This window comes from Caenorhabditis elegans, chromosome X, assembly GCF_000002985.6.
Source record: "Caenorhabditis elegans chromosome X".
Classification (NCBI taxonomy): domain Eukaryota; kingdom Metazoa; phylum Nematoda; class Chromadorea; order Rhabditida; family Rhabditidae; genus Caenorhabditis; species Caenorhabditis elegans.
Window position 1 is genome coordinate 12,782,178 of NC_003284.9, and position 12,781 is coordinate 12,794,958.

The 12,781-nt window shown below is 35.0% G+C and overlaps 6 protein-coding genes across 8 annotated transcripts in view; 5 read left to right on the plus strand and 1 right to left on the minus strand.

Annotated features, from left to right (window-relative positions):
• Positions 1 to 12,781, minus strand: part of nhr-27 (Nuclear hormone receptor family member nhr-27) — a gene marked incomplete at both ends in the record, with an annotated part of 102,695 nt that overhangs the window by 76,554 nt on the left and 13,360 nt on the right. The gene's annotated exons all lie outside the window — the stretch shown is intronic.
• On the plus strand, positions 217 to 4,970 carry alh-13 (Glutamate 5-kinase). 2 transcript variants are annotated; one of them, NM_077731.7, is made up of 9 exons: positions 217 to 305; positions 351 to 457; positions 1,215 to 1,371; positions 2,241 to 2,362; positions 2,528 to 2,780; positions 2,898 to 3,273; positions 3,346 to 3,893; positions 3,944 to 4,406; positions 4,512 to 4,970. In NM_077731.7, exons 1-9 carry the CDS (start codon positions 234 to 236, stop codon positions 4,820 to 4,822), a joined length of 2,409 nt encoding a protein of 802 aa, NP_510132.2. In that variant the 5' UTR covers positions 217 to 233; the 3' UTR covers positions 4,823 to 4,970. The 2 variants fall into 2 exon arrangements, with proteins under 2 accessions (NP_510132.2, NP_510133.2); NM_077732.9 differs by having other exon boundaries at positions 219 to 305; positions 1,221 to 1,371; positions 4,512 to 4,969.
• str-124 (Serpentine receptor class r-10) lies at positions 5,747 to 7,079 on the plus strand (the record flags this gene model as incomplete). The annotated part of the gene is made up of 7 exons (NM_077733.5): positions 5,747 to 5,935; positions 5,979 to 6,063; positions 6,106 to 6,184; positions 6,240 to 6,374; positions 6,418 to 6,484; positions 6,531 to 6,737; positions 6,790 to 7,079. 7 exons carry the CDS (start codon positions 5,747 to 5,749, stop codon positions 7,045 to 7,047), a joined length of 1,020 nt encoding a protein of 339 aa, NP_510134.1. The 3' UTR covers positions 7,048 to 7,079.
• str-123 (Serpentine receptor class r-10) lies at positions 8,159 to 9,574 on the plus strand (the record flags this gene model as incomplete). Its single annotated transcript, NM_077734.1, has 6 exons — positions 8,159 to 8,341; positions 8,518 to 8,602; positions 8,671 to 8,749; positions 8,807 to 9,008; positions 9,050 to 9,256; positions 9,302 to 9,574. 6 exons carry the CDS (start codon positions 8,159 to 8,161, stop codon positions 9,572 to 9,574), a joined length of 1,029 nt encoding a protein of 342 aa, NP_510135.1.
• abf-5 (AntiBacterial Factor related) lies at positions 10,674 to 11,209 on the plus strand. The gene is made up of 2 exons (NM_077735.7): positions 10,674 to 10,836; positions 10,891 to 11,209. Exons 1-2 carry the CDS (start codon positions 10,687 to 10,689, stop codon positions 11,128 to 11,130), a joined length of 390 nt encoding a protein of 129 aa, NP_510136.1. The 5' UTR covers positions 10,674 to 10,686; the 3' UTR covers positions 11,131 to 11,209.
• On the plus strand, positions 11,941 to 12,693 carry abf-6 (AntiBacterial Factor related). Its single transcript, NM_171787.4, has 2 exons — positions 11,941 to 12,134; positions 12,186 to 12,693. The coding sequence occupies exons 1-2, from the start codon at positions 12,000 to 12,002 to the stop codon at positions 12,636 to 12,638; spliced, it is 588 nt and encodes a 195-aa protein (NP_741914.1). The 5' UTR covers positions 11,941 to 11,999; the 3' UTR covers positions 12,639 to 12,693.

Here is a 12,781-nt window from a genome sequence, read left to right on the forward strand (position 1 = left end):
TAGGGCATAATAGTTTAGCTATAAAAATTCGTGAATAACAGAGTTTAAGATTAAGAATTGAAATCGTTTGTAGTACTAAACTAACGTTTTTCTTTGGCCTAACGGATTCTTAAATACTTTAAAAATGCAGGTAACTCTTTAAACATTGTACTTGATTTCTTTATTTCCAAAATTTTTTTTGACTTCCTACTTTTCAGTTTTTTATTTCAAATTTATAGACACTCAAACTCAAGATGTTCCGCGCAACTCGATGTCTGCGACTTCCACTCAGAAACTCGCATATTAATATTCTCCGCCCAACACAGGTAAAACTACAATACCTCTTTAAAATTAAAAACAAGGAGTTGCAGACGGAACTTATTAAAACGAGATCATCAGCATTGGCACCATACGAGAAAGTAAGCCCAATCACAGCAGTAGGAGCAACTCCAGTTGGAGTTGGAAATGGAAATTACTGGTGAGTGAGTGTGGCTAAAATAAACCTAAATATGTGTGAAACCAGTTTTCAAAATTTTCCGCAGAAAAAAATATAGTTTTCACCGAGCCTAAGAGCTGATCCAAGGTTCATTCGTTACCCCTTCCCCCCCCCCCCCCCCCCATCTCTAGTATTTTTTTAAAGTTGAACACACATAATTTATTTATAAAATATGTTTTGGTTTGGGTGACTTTTAAAATTTAAGAACATTTTCCATTTTGGCAACTCTGGCCGGATATAAATAAATTCGGAAGAATATCTTAAATTTTCAGGTCTAGGAAAGGACATGTAAACATTTACCACACAAATATTATAACGTGAATGAGGAAGCATTATTCAAAACAAAAAACTTAAGAATTAAAATGAAACTAAACTATCAGTATCGTTTTTTAATCTCGAAAATTCATTAGAAGCAGAATACAAAATTACGAATTTCCGCTATAATACCACATCGTATAATGTAGTCATGTTAAGATATATTTCTTAGAACAACTCAAAAGTAGCTCAAGCTAAGAAGTTATCTATTGAATTGTGAGCTGAGAAACAGAAATCTCTAGTTTTTAACTGGAATCGTTCTTAAATCGCACGCTCATCTTTCTAATCTGAGTTTGAATGAAAATGAAATAACGTCAAGGTATCAACGATTTATTCGTGGATTCACAGTTGTCTCTACCCAAATCAAAACTGATAAGGGTTCGAGTCAACGAAAGTACACCTAGCAACGAATTCCGATTAATAGTTACAGCACAAAGACAAGGCAGAAGCATCCACTCATCAACACGAGAAATGACTTGAAAAAAGCGCAAAGAGTTGTTGTGAAGCTCGGAAGTGCAGTGATCACACGTGAGGACGAGTGTGGTCTCGCACTTGGACGATTGGCTTCAATTGTTGAACAGGTCAGTTTGAAAGTTTATTGGGAACGAGAAGAGGAAGAAAAAGCCTCCAATTATGTAATGCTATTTCGGGAAGTTGTATGCTTTTTAGTATTACCTACATTTTTTATTTCACGCAATATGAAAAACTTGAACAAAAAATTTAAGACAACAAAAATGTGAACAAATGAGCTTTGAAAAAAAAATAAAAATGATACTAAATTGCAATTACAAAAACAAGACAATATCGTGTCAAATTTTCCTTATATTTTTGAATAAAATAGTACAATTTTGACTCAATTTCGACTCATTACCAAGTCAGATGAGATATCAGCAAACCAGCATAACAAGAAAACTCTGAATTTTGAATTTTTACTTCCAAATTTCTGAATTGTGGGAATTCACCTGTAGCCTCGTTTTTCTGGAAGTCAGTTTTTTTTAAATTAAGCTTCTTATTCAAAGAATTTGAAAAAGAAAATATATTCTTCAAAAAAAAACTAATACCACAAACAGCAAAAAGACAACAAATCCTTGGTTCACTTACGCTTTTGAATTTGATTTTATCTAAGGTGAAGTTGGAAAATTTCGTTACTTGATGATTGGGGGTTGTCCAAAAATTAGAAATGTACAGATAACACCTGATTTTGAATGTCGCATATAGAATTCAGGAAGAATATTTTACTTAACTACGTTGAAAGAGAATAGGAATAAATATTCAAACAAAAAATACTAAGATTACCGAAAAACATTTACATTTAGGTTAATGAAAATTTGAAAATACCTACTTCCCACTTCCTAAACTGTGAAACCCTGATAAGAAGATTAAGATTTTGGAGAAAAAACACACAAACATATGTGGTAATATAATTTTCAATGTTCAATAAACATTTTAGGTTTCCGAGCTCCAACAGTCTGGAAGACAGATGCTTATTGTGTCATCAGGTGCTGTGGCATTCGGAAGACAAAAACTTCGGCAAGAACTTGTAATGAGCATGAGCATGCGACAAACTCTCAGGTGAGTTAAAAAATGATAGATTGTTTTACAAAAACATTTTCAGCGGGCCATACCCATTGAATATATTAGCCGTTTTTAGTTTTAGTTTTGTGTTTTTTCTACTGGTTAAAATTTTTAATAAATTTCCAGTTCCAAATAGGTATAATCCATGAGAATATTTTGTAGAGGTCCATCTGGAATGACTGCTGATAAAAGAGCGTGTGCAGCATCTGGAATGCCGGGACTCATGTCTCTTTATGAACAACTTTTCCAACAATACGGTATTACTGTAGCACAAGTCTTATTGACCAAGCCAGACATCGATGATGATCAAAGAAGAAAGAATCTACAGGCTACAATTGAAAGCCTTCTTTCACTCAACATTATCCCAATTGTCAACGCAAATGACGCAGTGGCACCAGATCCAAAGTTGAATATGGTGAGTTCGTCCGTCCAGTTGACCAGGAAGGAAGTTAAGTGAGCTACATTGTTGTGTATAATTGCCGCATGACATCACGCTCTTTTTCAATAATTTTTACCTTTTTTGAACTTTTAGCATATTTCCGACAATGACTCACTTGCTGCGAGGCTTTCCGCTGAAATTGAAGCAGAGCTACTTATAATTTTATCGAACGTCAATGGAGTTTATACTGGACCACCAGATCTCGAAGGATCTAGACTTCTCTACACATACGTTCCATCTGAAAACTCGGGGGTCACGTTTGGAGCAAACAGCAAATTTGGAACAGGAGGAATGGAGAGCAAGGTTACGGCCTGTGTAAACGCTCTTAACAACGGAGTTACCACAGTTATTACAAATGGGCTCGCGCAAGATGCTATCACCGATGCTGTGGCGGGAAAGAAGATCGGAACCATGTTCTGCAACACCAAGGGGTATGAAGGACCACCAATCGAGGAGGTCGCAGAGAAATGTATGTTATACTGGTTTTAAAAAAACTTTAGTCCTATGAATGTTTTTAATCACTCAATTTTTCTACTTTTAGGCCGCGACGCTGGTCGTCAACTAGCTGCTCTTTCCAACAAAGAACGTGGTGCAATGGTTCGCCACCTCGCTGCTCTCCTGGTTGACAAGGAAAAATATATCATCGAAGCTAATCAAACTGATCTTGCCAATGCCAAATCTGCTGGACTCGATCCACAACTCCTGAATAGATTGAAAATGACACCAGAGAAGATTCAAGACTTGCATGCTGGCCTTAATACAATTGCCGACTCCGCAGAGACACTTGTTGGAAGAGTTCTCAAGAAGGTCAAAATTTCTGAGGGCCTATTTCTAGAGCAGGTCACTGTTCCAATCGGTAGCCTAATGGTTATTTTCGAATCACGCCCGGATTGTCTTCCACAAGTCGCTTCACTTGCTATGGCTTCAGGAAATGCACTTCTTCTTAAGGGAGGAAAAGAAGCTGAAGAAAGCAACAAAGCATTGCATGCTCTTGTTCAGGAAGCTCTTGGAACACATGGATTTGAAATGAGGGACGCGGTTACTTTGGTCAGATCAAGAGAAGATGTGGCGGATTTGCTTCAGCTCAAGGTAAATATTTGTATCCGGAACCAAAACAACATAACATAACATTTTTGCAGGATCTTATCGACTTGATCATTCCAAGAGGATCATCCGACTTGGTGCGTTCAATGCAAGAAAAAAGCAAGGGAATTCCAGTGTTGGGTCACGCCGAAGGTGTTTGCCACGTTTACATTGACAAGGACTGTGACGAGCAGAAGGCCATTCAAATTGTTCGCGACTCGAAATGCGATTATCCATCAGCGTGCAATGCAGCTGAAACTATTTTGATTCATAAGGATCTTGCAACCGCGCCGTTCTTTGATTCTTTGTGCTCAATGTTTAAGGCAGAAGGAGTAAAGCTTCATGCCGGACCAAAACTTGCAGCTCTTCTGAAATTTGCCCCACCACCGGCAGAGAGCATGTCATTCGAGTATGGATCATTGGAGTGTACGCTCGAAGTTGTTGACAATGTTGAAGAGGCGGTTGCGCATATTATCCGTTACGGATCCGGTCATACTGAATCTATTATCACAGAGAACAGTGAGTCATTTGAGTTCGGCTTACTGAAATTTAAGATTACGCAGCTAAGCCCTGTTTTTTTCGAGTAAAAACAAAACAATTAATATGCAAAAATTATTTTTTCAGCCAACACAGCCGAACACTTCCTGAAACACGTAGACAGTGCGTGTGCATTCCATAATGCCTCCACTAGATTTGCTGACGGGTACAGATTTGGTCTTGGAGCAGAAGTTGGAATTTCTACTGGAAGAATTCATGCTCGTGGACCAGTTGGAGTTGAAGGACTTTTGACCACCAAATGGTTGTTGAGAGGAGAAGGACATTTGGTTGAAGACTTCAAAAATGGAAAATACTCTTACCTTCACGAGAATCTCAACCCAAGCGAAGTTTATAGAGCATTGGATGCTGCTGGAGAATTGAAGAAAGCTACCGCATAAGCTATTGTTTTTTCAGAACTTATTACACGAAAACGTTTAACTTATTAATAACTGGTTGTGGGACTCATTTTGTTTGTATGTACGTGCCTTTCAAAGTATAGAACAAGGAAGTAATATATATTTTATTCAATAAATTTTTCATGAAATACTTGATATTTAAAATTTGTTGCACTCATTGAAAAATGTTCAAGTCTAGACTAAATGCAGCCATTCGAACAAAAACTGCACAGAACACAAATAGCTTAATTATTCTTCTAACTTGCAATTTTTGCAGCTGTGATACATCATGAATTTCGAAATCAAACGTTCAAAAATTTAGAACACAGAATATTTTGTAGGGTAAGGTACATAATGGGATATTGCATTCTAATCCACAACGATGGCGCGCAAGGAATGCGGGAACTGCATTTTTCGGCGTGCCATTTCGCAACTCCGCCGCATGGTTTCATTTTAACTGTTTTTACCTATTTTCCGCACTTTTGAATAATTAAATGAATGCTAAATGAATTATTTTGCAAGATGGCGTCAGATCAGTTTAGAATCAACTCTCTAACTGTTTTCTCCTGGTCCTCTTCCCGTACCAAATTTTTTGTTGTAACAAGAACGATGCTTGTAAGGTACTGGTATTGAAAAAAAAACACTAAATTATTCAACAGATTGTGTATACTCCCATGATAAGAAAAAAATCTGAATACAAGAAATTAAGCAATAAAAAAAATTCACAAAGCATGCTCTTACACCACAAATCACTGATATTTTGCCCACTTCCTGAAACTCAAAACAAAAAATTGTCATCCCTCGTTTAAAACCAAAACGTTGTCTGGGAAAACACGTTTTCAATAGTCTGTTAATTGATTTGCAATCATAACAGTCTACGAATAAAAGCAGAAAAATTTCACACAACAATTCGCATTCTACAGAATAATGAATGTGAAGGAAGTCATTCAAATCATACAGTATAGCGGATTTGTTTCTGCTCAAATTATTAATGTCGTTCTTCTATACTTATTGTTTTTCAAAGCAAACAAAAAACTTGGAAAATACCGTGTTCTAATGATTGTTTTCTCCATTTTTGGTATGATGTACTCGTTGATCGAGGTTTTGACATTTCCGGTGGGTTATCACATTTTATTTATTTTTTGAACATTCTTTGCAGGTTATGTTCTGTAAGGGGAGATCGTTGTCTATCTGCTCGGATGGGCCTTTTACTTTAAAGAAATCAATTGGATTTCCATTGATAGGTGTGAAAAAATTAAAGTTTAAAAGTTTTCCCTGACTTTTAGCTGTGTACTGTGCCTCATTTGGAATGTGCATATCTTTATTGGCTCTTCATTTTTACTACCGATACATTGCAGTCTGCAGGTAACTGTTTGCCTTCTTCAACAATTAATATAATAAGATTGTGTTTTCAATTCAGACCTGACAAACTTTTCTACTTTGACGGAAACCGCATCTTATATTGCCTGTCTCCGTGCTTTCTGATTTTCTTCGTTTGGACATTAAATGTATTTCTGTTTATGAAACCAGACCAAGAAAAAGAGGATTATTACTAGTAAGAATATTTAAACTTGATAATGTGTAATTTAATTTTTCAGTGATGTTTTAATGGATGGCTACGGCATAGACTCCCACAAAGTTTCATTCTTATCAATGATGTATAAGGTAATTACTACATATATATGCTAATGCATTTCAATTTCTTTTAAAGTCACCAGACACTGATACCACGCCAGCCCATTGGAATCTTTTTCAACTTTTTGGCCTAGCAATTTGTTGTGTTATTATGACGTCATGCTTCTCAATAATCATTTTTTGTGGCTTCAAATCTTGGAAACAAATGAAAAACTGCACAACTCAAATGAGCAAGAAAACTAGAGAACTTAATCGCCAGCTTTTCTTAACACTCGGAATACAGGTATCAAACTCCAACTTAAAACATTTATTTATAAGAATTGCACAATTTCTAGACGCTGCTCCCATTGATAACAATGTATCTACCTGGCGGATGTTTCATTCTTCTCCCGGCTTTTGGAATAGAGCTTGGAGCTAATGCCAACCAAACTGGAGCGTTCATTGGAGTATATCCTGCTCTAGATCCCTTTATTGCAATATTTTTAATCAAAGACTTCAGAAACTATGTTTTCTGTAAATCACTCAAACTCAGCAGAATATCAACAGCTACCGAAAACACTAAAAAATCCCAATCAAATATGAATGCATTATAATACTTTTAAACTTTATTATTTATTGTATAGAACATTTGAAATAAACTTTTGAGGATCATATATCAAACAAATTTTTAAAATTATTTTCGTTTGTAAATAATTTATATATAAAAACTAGGAAGCGCCATAAGGTGTAAAATTCAAATGTGCAACCACTGGTACCGATATGTGAATATACATATATAGATATAAACCTATATAGGTATATGTATAAACTATGTTCATGATTTGTACAATCTTTCGTGTCGGGAAAATTACCAAATTATTCGATTTTCATTTCGAAGTATCATAGTGTAGATTTTAGAAATAATCTTTATAAGTTATTTTTGAAAAAGTAAACTATTTGATATAACTGCTGGCACAAAGGTATCACAACATATTTAAAAATAGTTTAATGACAACAATTTTCGAGATAAAAATCGAATTTCAAGAGCAAAGGAAAACGTCGTTTTTGAACACAAAAAAACAAAGAATATAAGAACTTCTTGTTTAGAAATGCTTCACGTTTTTGCAGTGAGTACAACTTTCATACGACCCCGTTTATTTCTGAGTTTCAAATTTCATTTTTTTTTTTCATTTTTTACAATTTTTTTCATTTTTTACAATGAAAACGGAAACTGCCGCATGTGGGGTAAACGTCGGAAAAACGACGATCGCCCAACTTTTATATAACTCACCGGAGTTTACCACAAAAACTGCTAAATGTTTGAAAATTTCTCAAAACATTTTTTTGCAACGATTAAAAGTGTACTGTGCCGCAGTAACTGGATTACCGCTTTTTTTGATTCAACATTCTTAATTGCAAGTTTTAGTTAATTTTAACAAATTTTAAGTCTATACTTTCAAAATGCGCAGGAACGTTAGTCCAACTTTGAAGTTGTGTCGTTTTGCCGGAAAGCTTCAATAGTTCAAACACGTAATCATGTTTTCCCGTGATTAAGGCAATACGTATAATACCTCAAAATTTCAGCTTTCCAGGAATTGAATAAAAGTTACAATAACAGTCTAGAAAAACAAACTGAATAGCGAATAATTTGTTTTTTTTTTCTTTCCTGAAGTGGTTAATAAATAGTTTGTAAAATGATGGAATGCACATCATTTGTTAGCAACGATGGACAAACTCATAGTATCTCTTCAATATTCTGGATTTCTTGGTTCTATAGTTTTAAACGCTCTTCTTTTGCACCTTCTCTTTCACAAAGCAAGCAGCAGTTTTGGGAGATATAAAATTCTGATGATATCATTTTCGATATTTGCAATATTCTATTCAATTGTGGATGTTTTAACATTACCGGTAAGTTGGAAAATATAAAAGTTAAATGTAAAAATATTTACCATTTTTCCAAAACTGTTCCTCTAGAAAATCTAAAAAAAGTACTGACGGAATTGGAGTTTTCCCGAAAATGAGAATTTTTGAAAAATTAATGAAAAAAAAACGTTAAAAAAATTAAATTTGAGAATTAGTTACAGGTCATATTTGCAAAAGGAAGATCAATATGTGTTTGTTCAAATGGACCATTGAAATTATTCAGATCGATAGGTGTTCCATTGACAGGTATCTAAGTTTGGAAAAAAAAACAAATTTAAATTCAAACTTGAAATACGTTTTTTTTTTCATTGAAGCTGTCTACTGTGGTTCATTCGGACTATGTATTTCACTTCTGGCTCTACACTTCTTTTACAGATATATTGCAGTTTGCAAGTATGTTTTAAATAATCTAGTTGAAAATTTTGATTTTTATACTAGATACTTTTTTAGGCCAGAGAAAATGTATTACTTTGATGAAAAACACATTTGTTACACTTTCGTTCTCTCAATATTTATATTCGTTGCTTGGACCATCACCACATATTTCCCAATGCTACCAGATGAAATGAGAGAAGAATATTATAGCGATGTTCTGATGGATAACTTTCTCACAGATTCCCATGAAACATCATTTTTAGTAATGATGTATAAAGTATGAAATGAGCCACTACCTATCTAATCATAAATATTCAGACACCTCCCGATCGCCCAGAACCGGTCGAGTGGATATATTCCCAATTGTTAGCATGTGGATTTATGTGTTTTCAAATGAGCACATGTAGTTTTGTGATGCTCTTCTGCGGTTACAAAGCTGTTGTACAGATGAAACATTCGGAAGTTCATATGAGTTCAAAAACTAGAAACTTGAGTCGACAATTAATGATGACGCTCGGTGCTCAAGTACCCGCTACACTAATTGATTTCTTAAATAATCAAAACTTTCAGACTCTTCTTCCATTCACCACTGTCTTTCTTCCTGTCGGTCTCATAATTGTGTTGCCTGTGTTTGGAATAGATGTTGGTGTTGCCGCAAATAAAACCGCTGCGTTTTTGGGAATATATCCCGCTCTTGATCCAATGATAGCAATTTTTCTAATTAAGGACTTTCGATATTTTGTCTTTTGCCGTTCAGAATCTTCGTATGTATCATCTGCACTTTCATTAACTTCACACCCTTCGAAAGTTTTCAAAATTGTGAAACGTAACAATGCAGCTTAATAAATATCTTTGTTTTATGTGAACGTAGTTTAAAATTTTTTTCATGAGCTAGAAAAGGAAGAAGTTTTTTTAAAATAAGAATAATACCGTATATCCTCTATTAGAAAGGCGTGCAAAACTAATTTCCGGACACCTGATTGATTTGATGCAAAACTAATAGAGGGTGCAAAAGTAATAGAGGGTGCAAAACTAATTTTCAAACAGGTTTTTTTTCAAGCTTCCCATTAAGTTATGGCAAATATCATCAATTTCAGTAACACCTTATGAACCACAATGGTCGAATTGTAAGGCTGATACGCAAAAACTGTCCAAGTTGACTCATATTTTGCCGATTTTGACTTGTTATACCTCTCTGTAAGAATTTTCCTGATTTGTAAAACGATTTTATAATGCAAATTTTGAATTCCTAAAAATAGGGAACAAATGAAGGGGTGCAAAACTATTAGAGATGCGAACTAATAGAGAGTGCAAAACTAATTTTCGATGAGTGATTTTAGATGCAAAACTAATAGAGGTGCAAAACTAATAAAGGCGCCTTACTAATGGAGAATATACGGTAAATGAAGATTTATTATTAAAACCCAGGTCATGATGATTCGAACCAGTACGAAAGGTGTTCTTGCGTGGAAAAAACAGTTTGAATTCAAGAAATGGTTTCTTGGTTTCAATATCGAACTGCTGCACATAGAATCCATTTTTAACTCAATCTCATTTATTACATATATAATTTGTTCCTGTGGGCCTATCAACAAAACTTTTTTAATGACTAACTTACTGTCATAATTAAATAATCCATTTCACAACTCTGGTCCCTTTTTTAAAGTAAACTAGGTACTGCTGCGCAAACACTCTTTGTCCGATTTTCGTTATTTTTAAGAGACTTGTGAGCAATTTAAAAGCTAAACGATCACAGTGTTAGTGGTTAAATATTGAACTTCCTATCGCGAAAAGTGGAGCAAAACAAAGAGATGAGTCAGGACCGAGCCACTGCCACTATTGTCACAAAATCTGTAGGTCAAACTGATATTGCGAACTCTAACTCCCTATTTACTCTGAAACAGAGAGCAGTATATAACGGTTAAAACATAGAGGAAGAGATGCCAAAAACAAAAATGAACTATAACTTTTTGCTGCTTTCCGCCTGTATCATTTTTCTGATTCCTGAAAAATCTGAAAGTATTTGTGTAACACGAAGAACCGACTGGGGGCAGTTTGGATCGTTTTTCACCGATCCTCTTTGTGATGTTTGGTGCAGGATTCGAGTGAGTTTTATTCCCCCGATTTTTTATTTTTAGACAACTTTAATTGCTATTTAGAGATGCGGAAAAGGCCAATGCAGAGAAGACCCAGCGACGTCAAACACAGCTAATTGCGTTTGCGAGAAGTGTTATAGAGATGACGACGGAAACGTTATCTTCCCAGATAATGATGGTTTCCAACAATCGCGTCTGAACTTTGATAATAGCCCCACATCGTCGTCGCCTTGGACAATGAATCAACGCAATGAGGACGATTTATATCCAAGCCAGGACCGATACGACACTGATCGGAACTGATACACTTTATGTACACTGATCAACATGTGACCAACATACAAATTGTATTGATTGATTAATAAAGCTTTTATTGCCTGATAACACAAGTTTTAATGCCAAAAATGAAAAAAAAACATATTGGAATGCAAGACAAAGAAGTGTTTTGTATTCCAATATGTGTTTTTTTTAATGAAACTTTGTTCGTTCTCTAAGGACTTAATTTTGTCCAGAATAGCTCTCAGGAGGTAGATGTTTGCATGTCACTACAATTTTGGGTTTTTTCCGGGAAAAAAATTTCCGAATTTGGTTTTGCATAAACCCTAACTGAATCAAAAAATGATGCATCCTATTGCTTTCTGAACTTGAAAAATATTGAACACAGCCAATTTGAAATTGATATAAGTATTTTTTTGGTTCACGTAAATCTCCAACGTAATCAATTCTGCCACAAAATTCTCTTCACGCATCGTAACCTTTTACTTTGTGCCAACGAAAAAATAATCCCGAGTCAAATGTTTCCCATGTCACAAACATGTTTTGTTGAACGTCATTATTCAAACAAAACCATATTTTCAGAGTCACTGAACTTTGTCCGAGATGTGAATTAAAAAAAAAAAGGAAACACATTCAAGGTGCTGAGAAAGAGTTGGCAAACAAAATTAGGCTCCCTCTGAGTGTCCGCGCAAATATTGGTGAGGCAATGGGATTGTCAACACATTTTTTGTTTAACTCGGAAAAGAATTTGAAATAAACTGAGAAAAAGTGGGAGGTGTTTAACAGACTTTACCTAAAAATCTCAAATTTCTTTTTGTACATTAGAGTTAGCCACATGTTTCAATAAGTATATATAAACCTCTGGTAACATACATGAGTAACAGTTTTCTTCTACAATGTTTAGAAAATTAATCATTGCTACTTTCGTATTGAGTTTGTGCGATTTAGCAAATTCTGTAACCATATGTTCATCTAGCAGTCTGTTATCCACATTTACAGATCCACTATGCACATCTTGGTGTAAAGTTAGAGTAAGTGGTGCCTACAATACAAAACAAAAAAATAGTAAGCCAAGCTTTCAGTTTTGCTCGTCTGGATCCTGTCGTAGCGTGATGAGTGGTAGCGACCCAACATGTGAATGCGAATCGTGTGGTTTTGGAAGTTGGTTCGGTTCATCAAGCGATTCGAACAGCAATCAGCCAGTCAGCGGACAGTATTATGCTGGTGGATCCGGCGGAGAAATGGCCACACCCAACTATGGAAACAATAATGGGTATAATAATGGGTACAACAACGGTAACAATATGAGATACAACGATAATAATGGATACAACACCAATAATGGTTACCGTGGTCAACCAACTCCAGGATATGGAAATAGCAACAGTAATTTCAACTCGAATCAACAATACTCTTATCAGCAGTATTATAACAATAGAAATAATCAATATGGAAATTCGGGATACGGAAATGCAGGACAAGCAGGACAAACCGGATATCCATCTGGGTATCAGAATTTGAAGAAAAAACGTTAAAATTTGTGAATAAATTAACATTGTTTTTCGATAATAAAGCTATCTATAAAGCTCTGTTTATTTTGAACATCATATGCGTGCAATCCTTAAATCAAGTATGTTTTATCAAGCCTGTAAATAGAAAATATGATACGTTTTGTTGC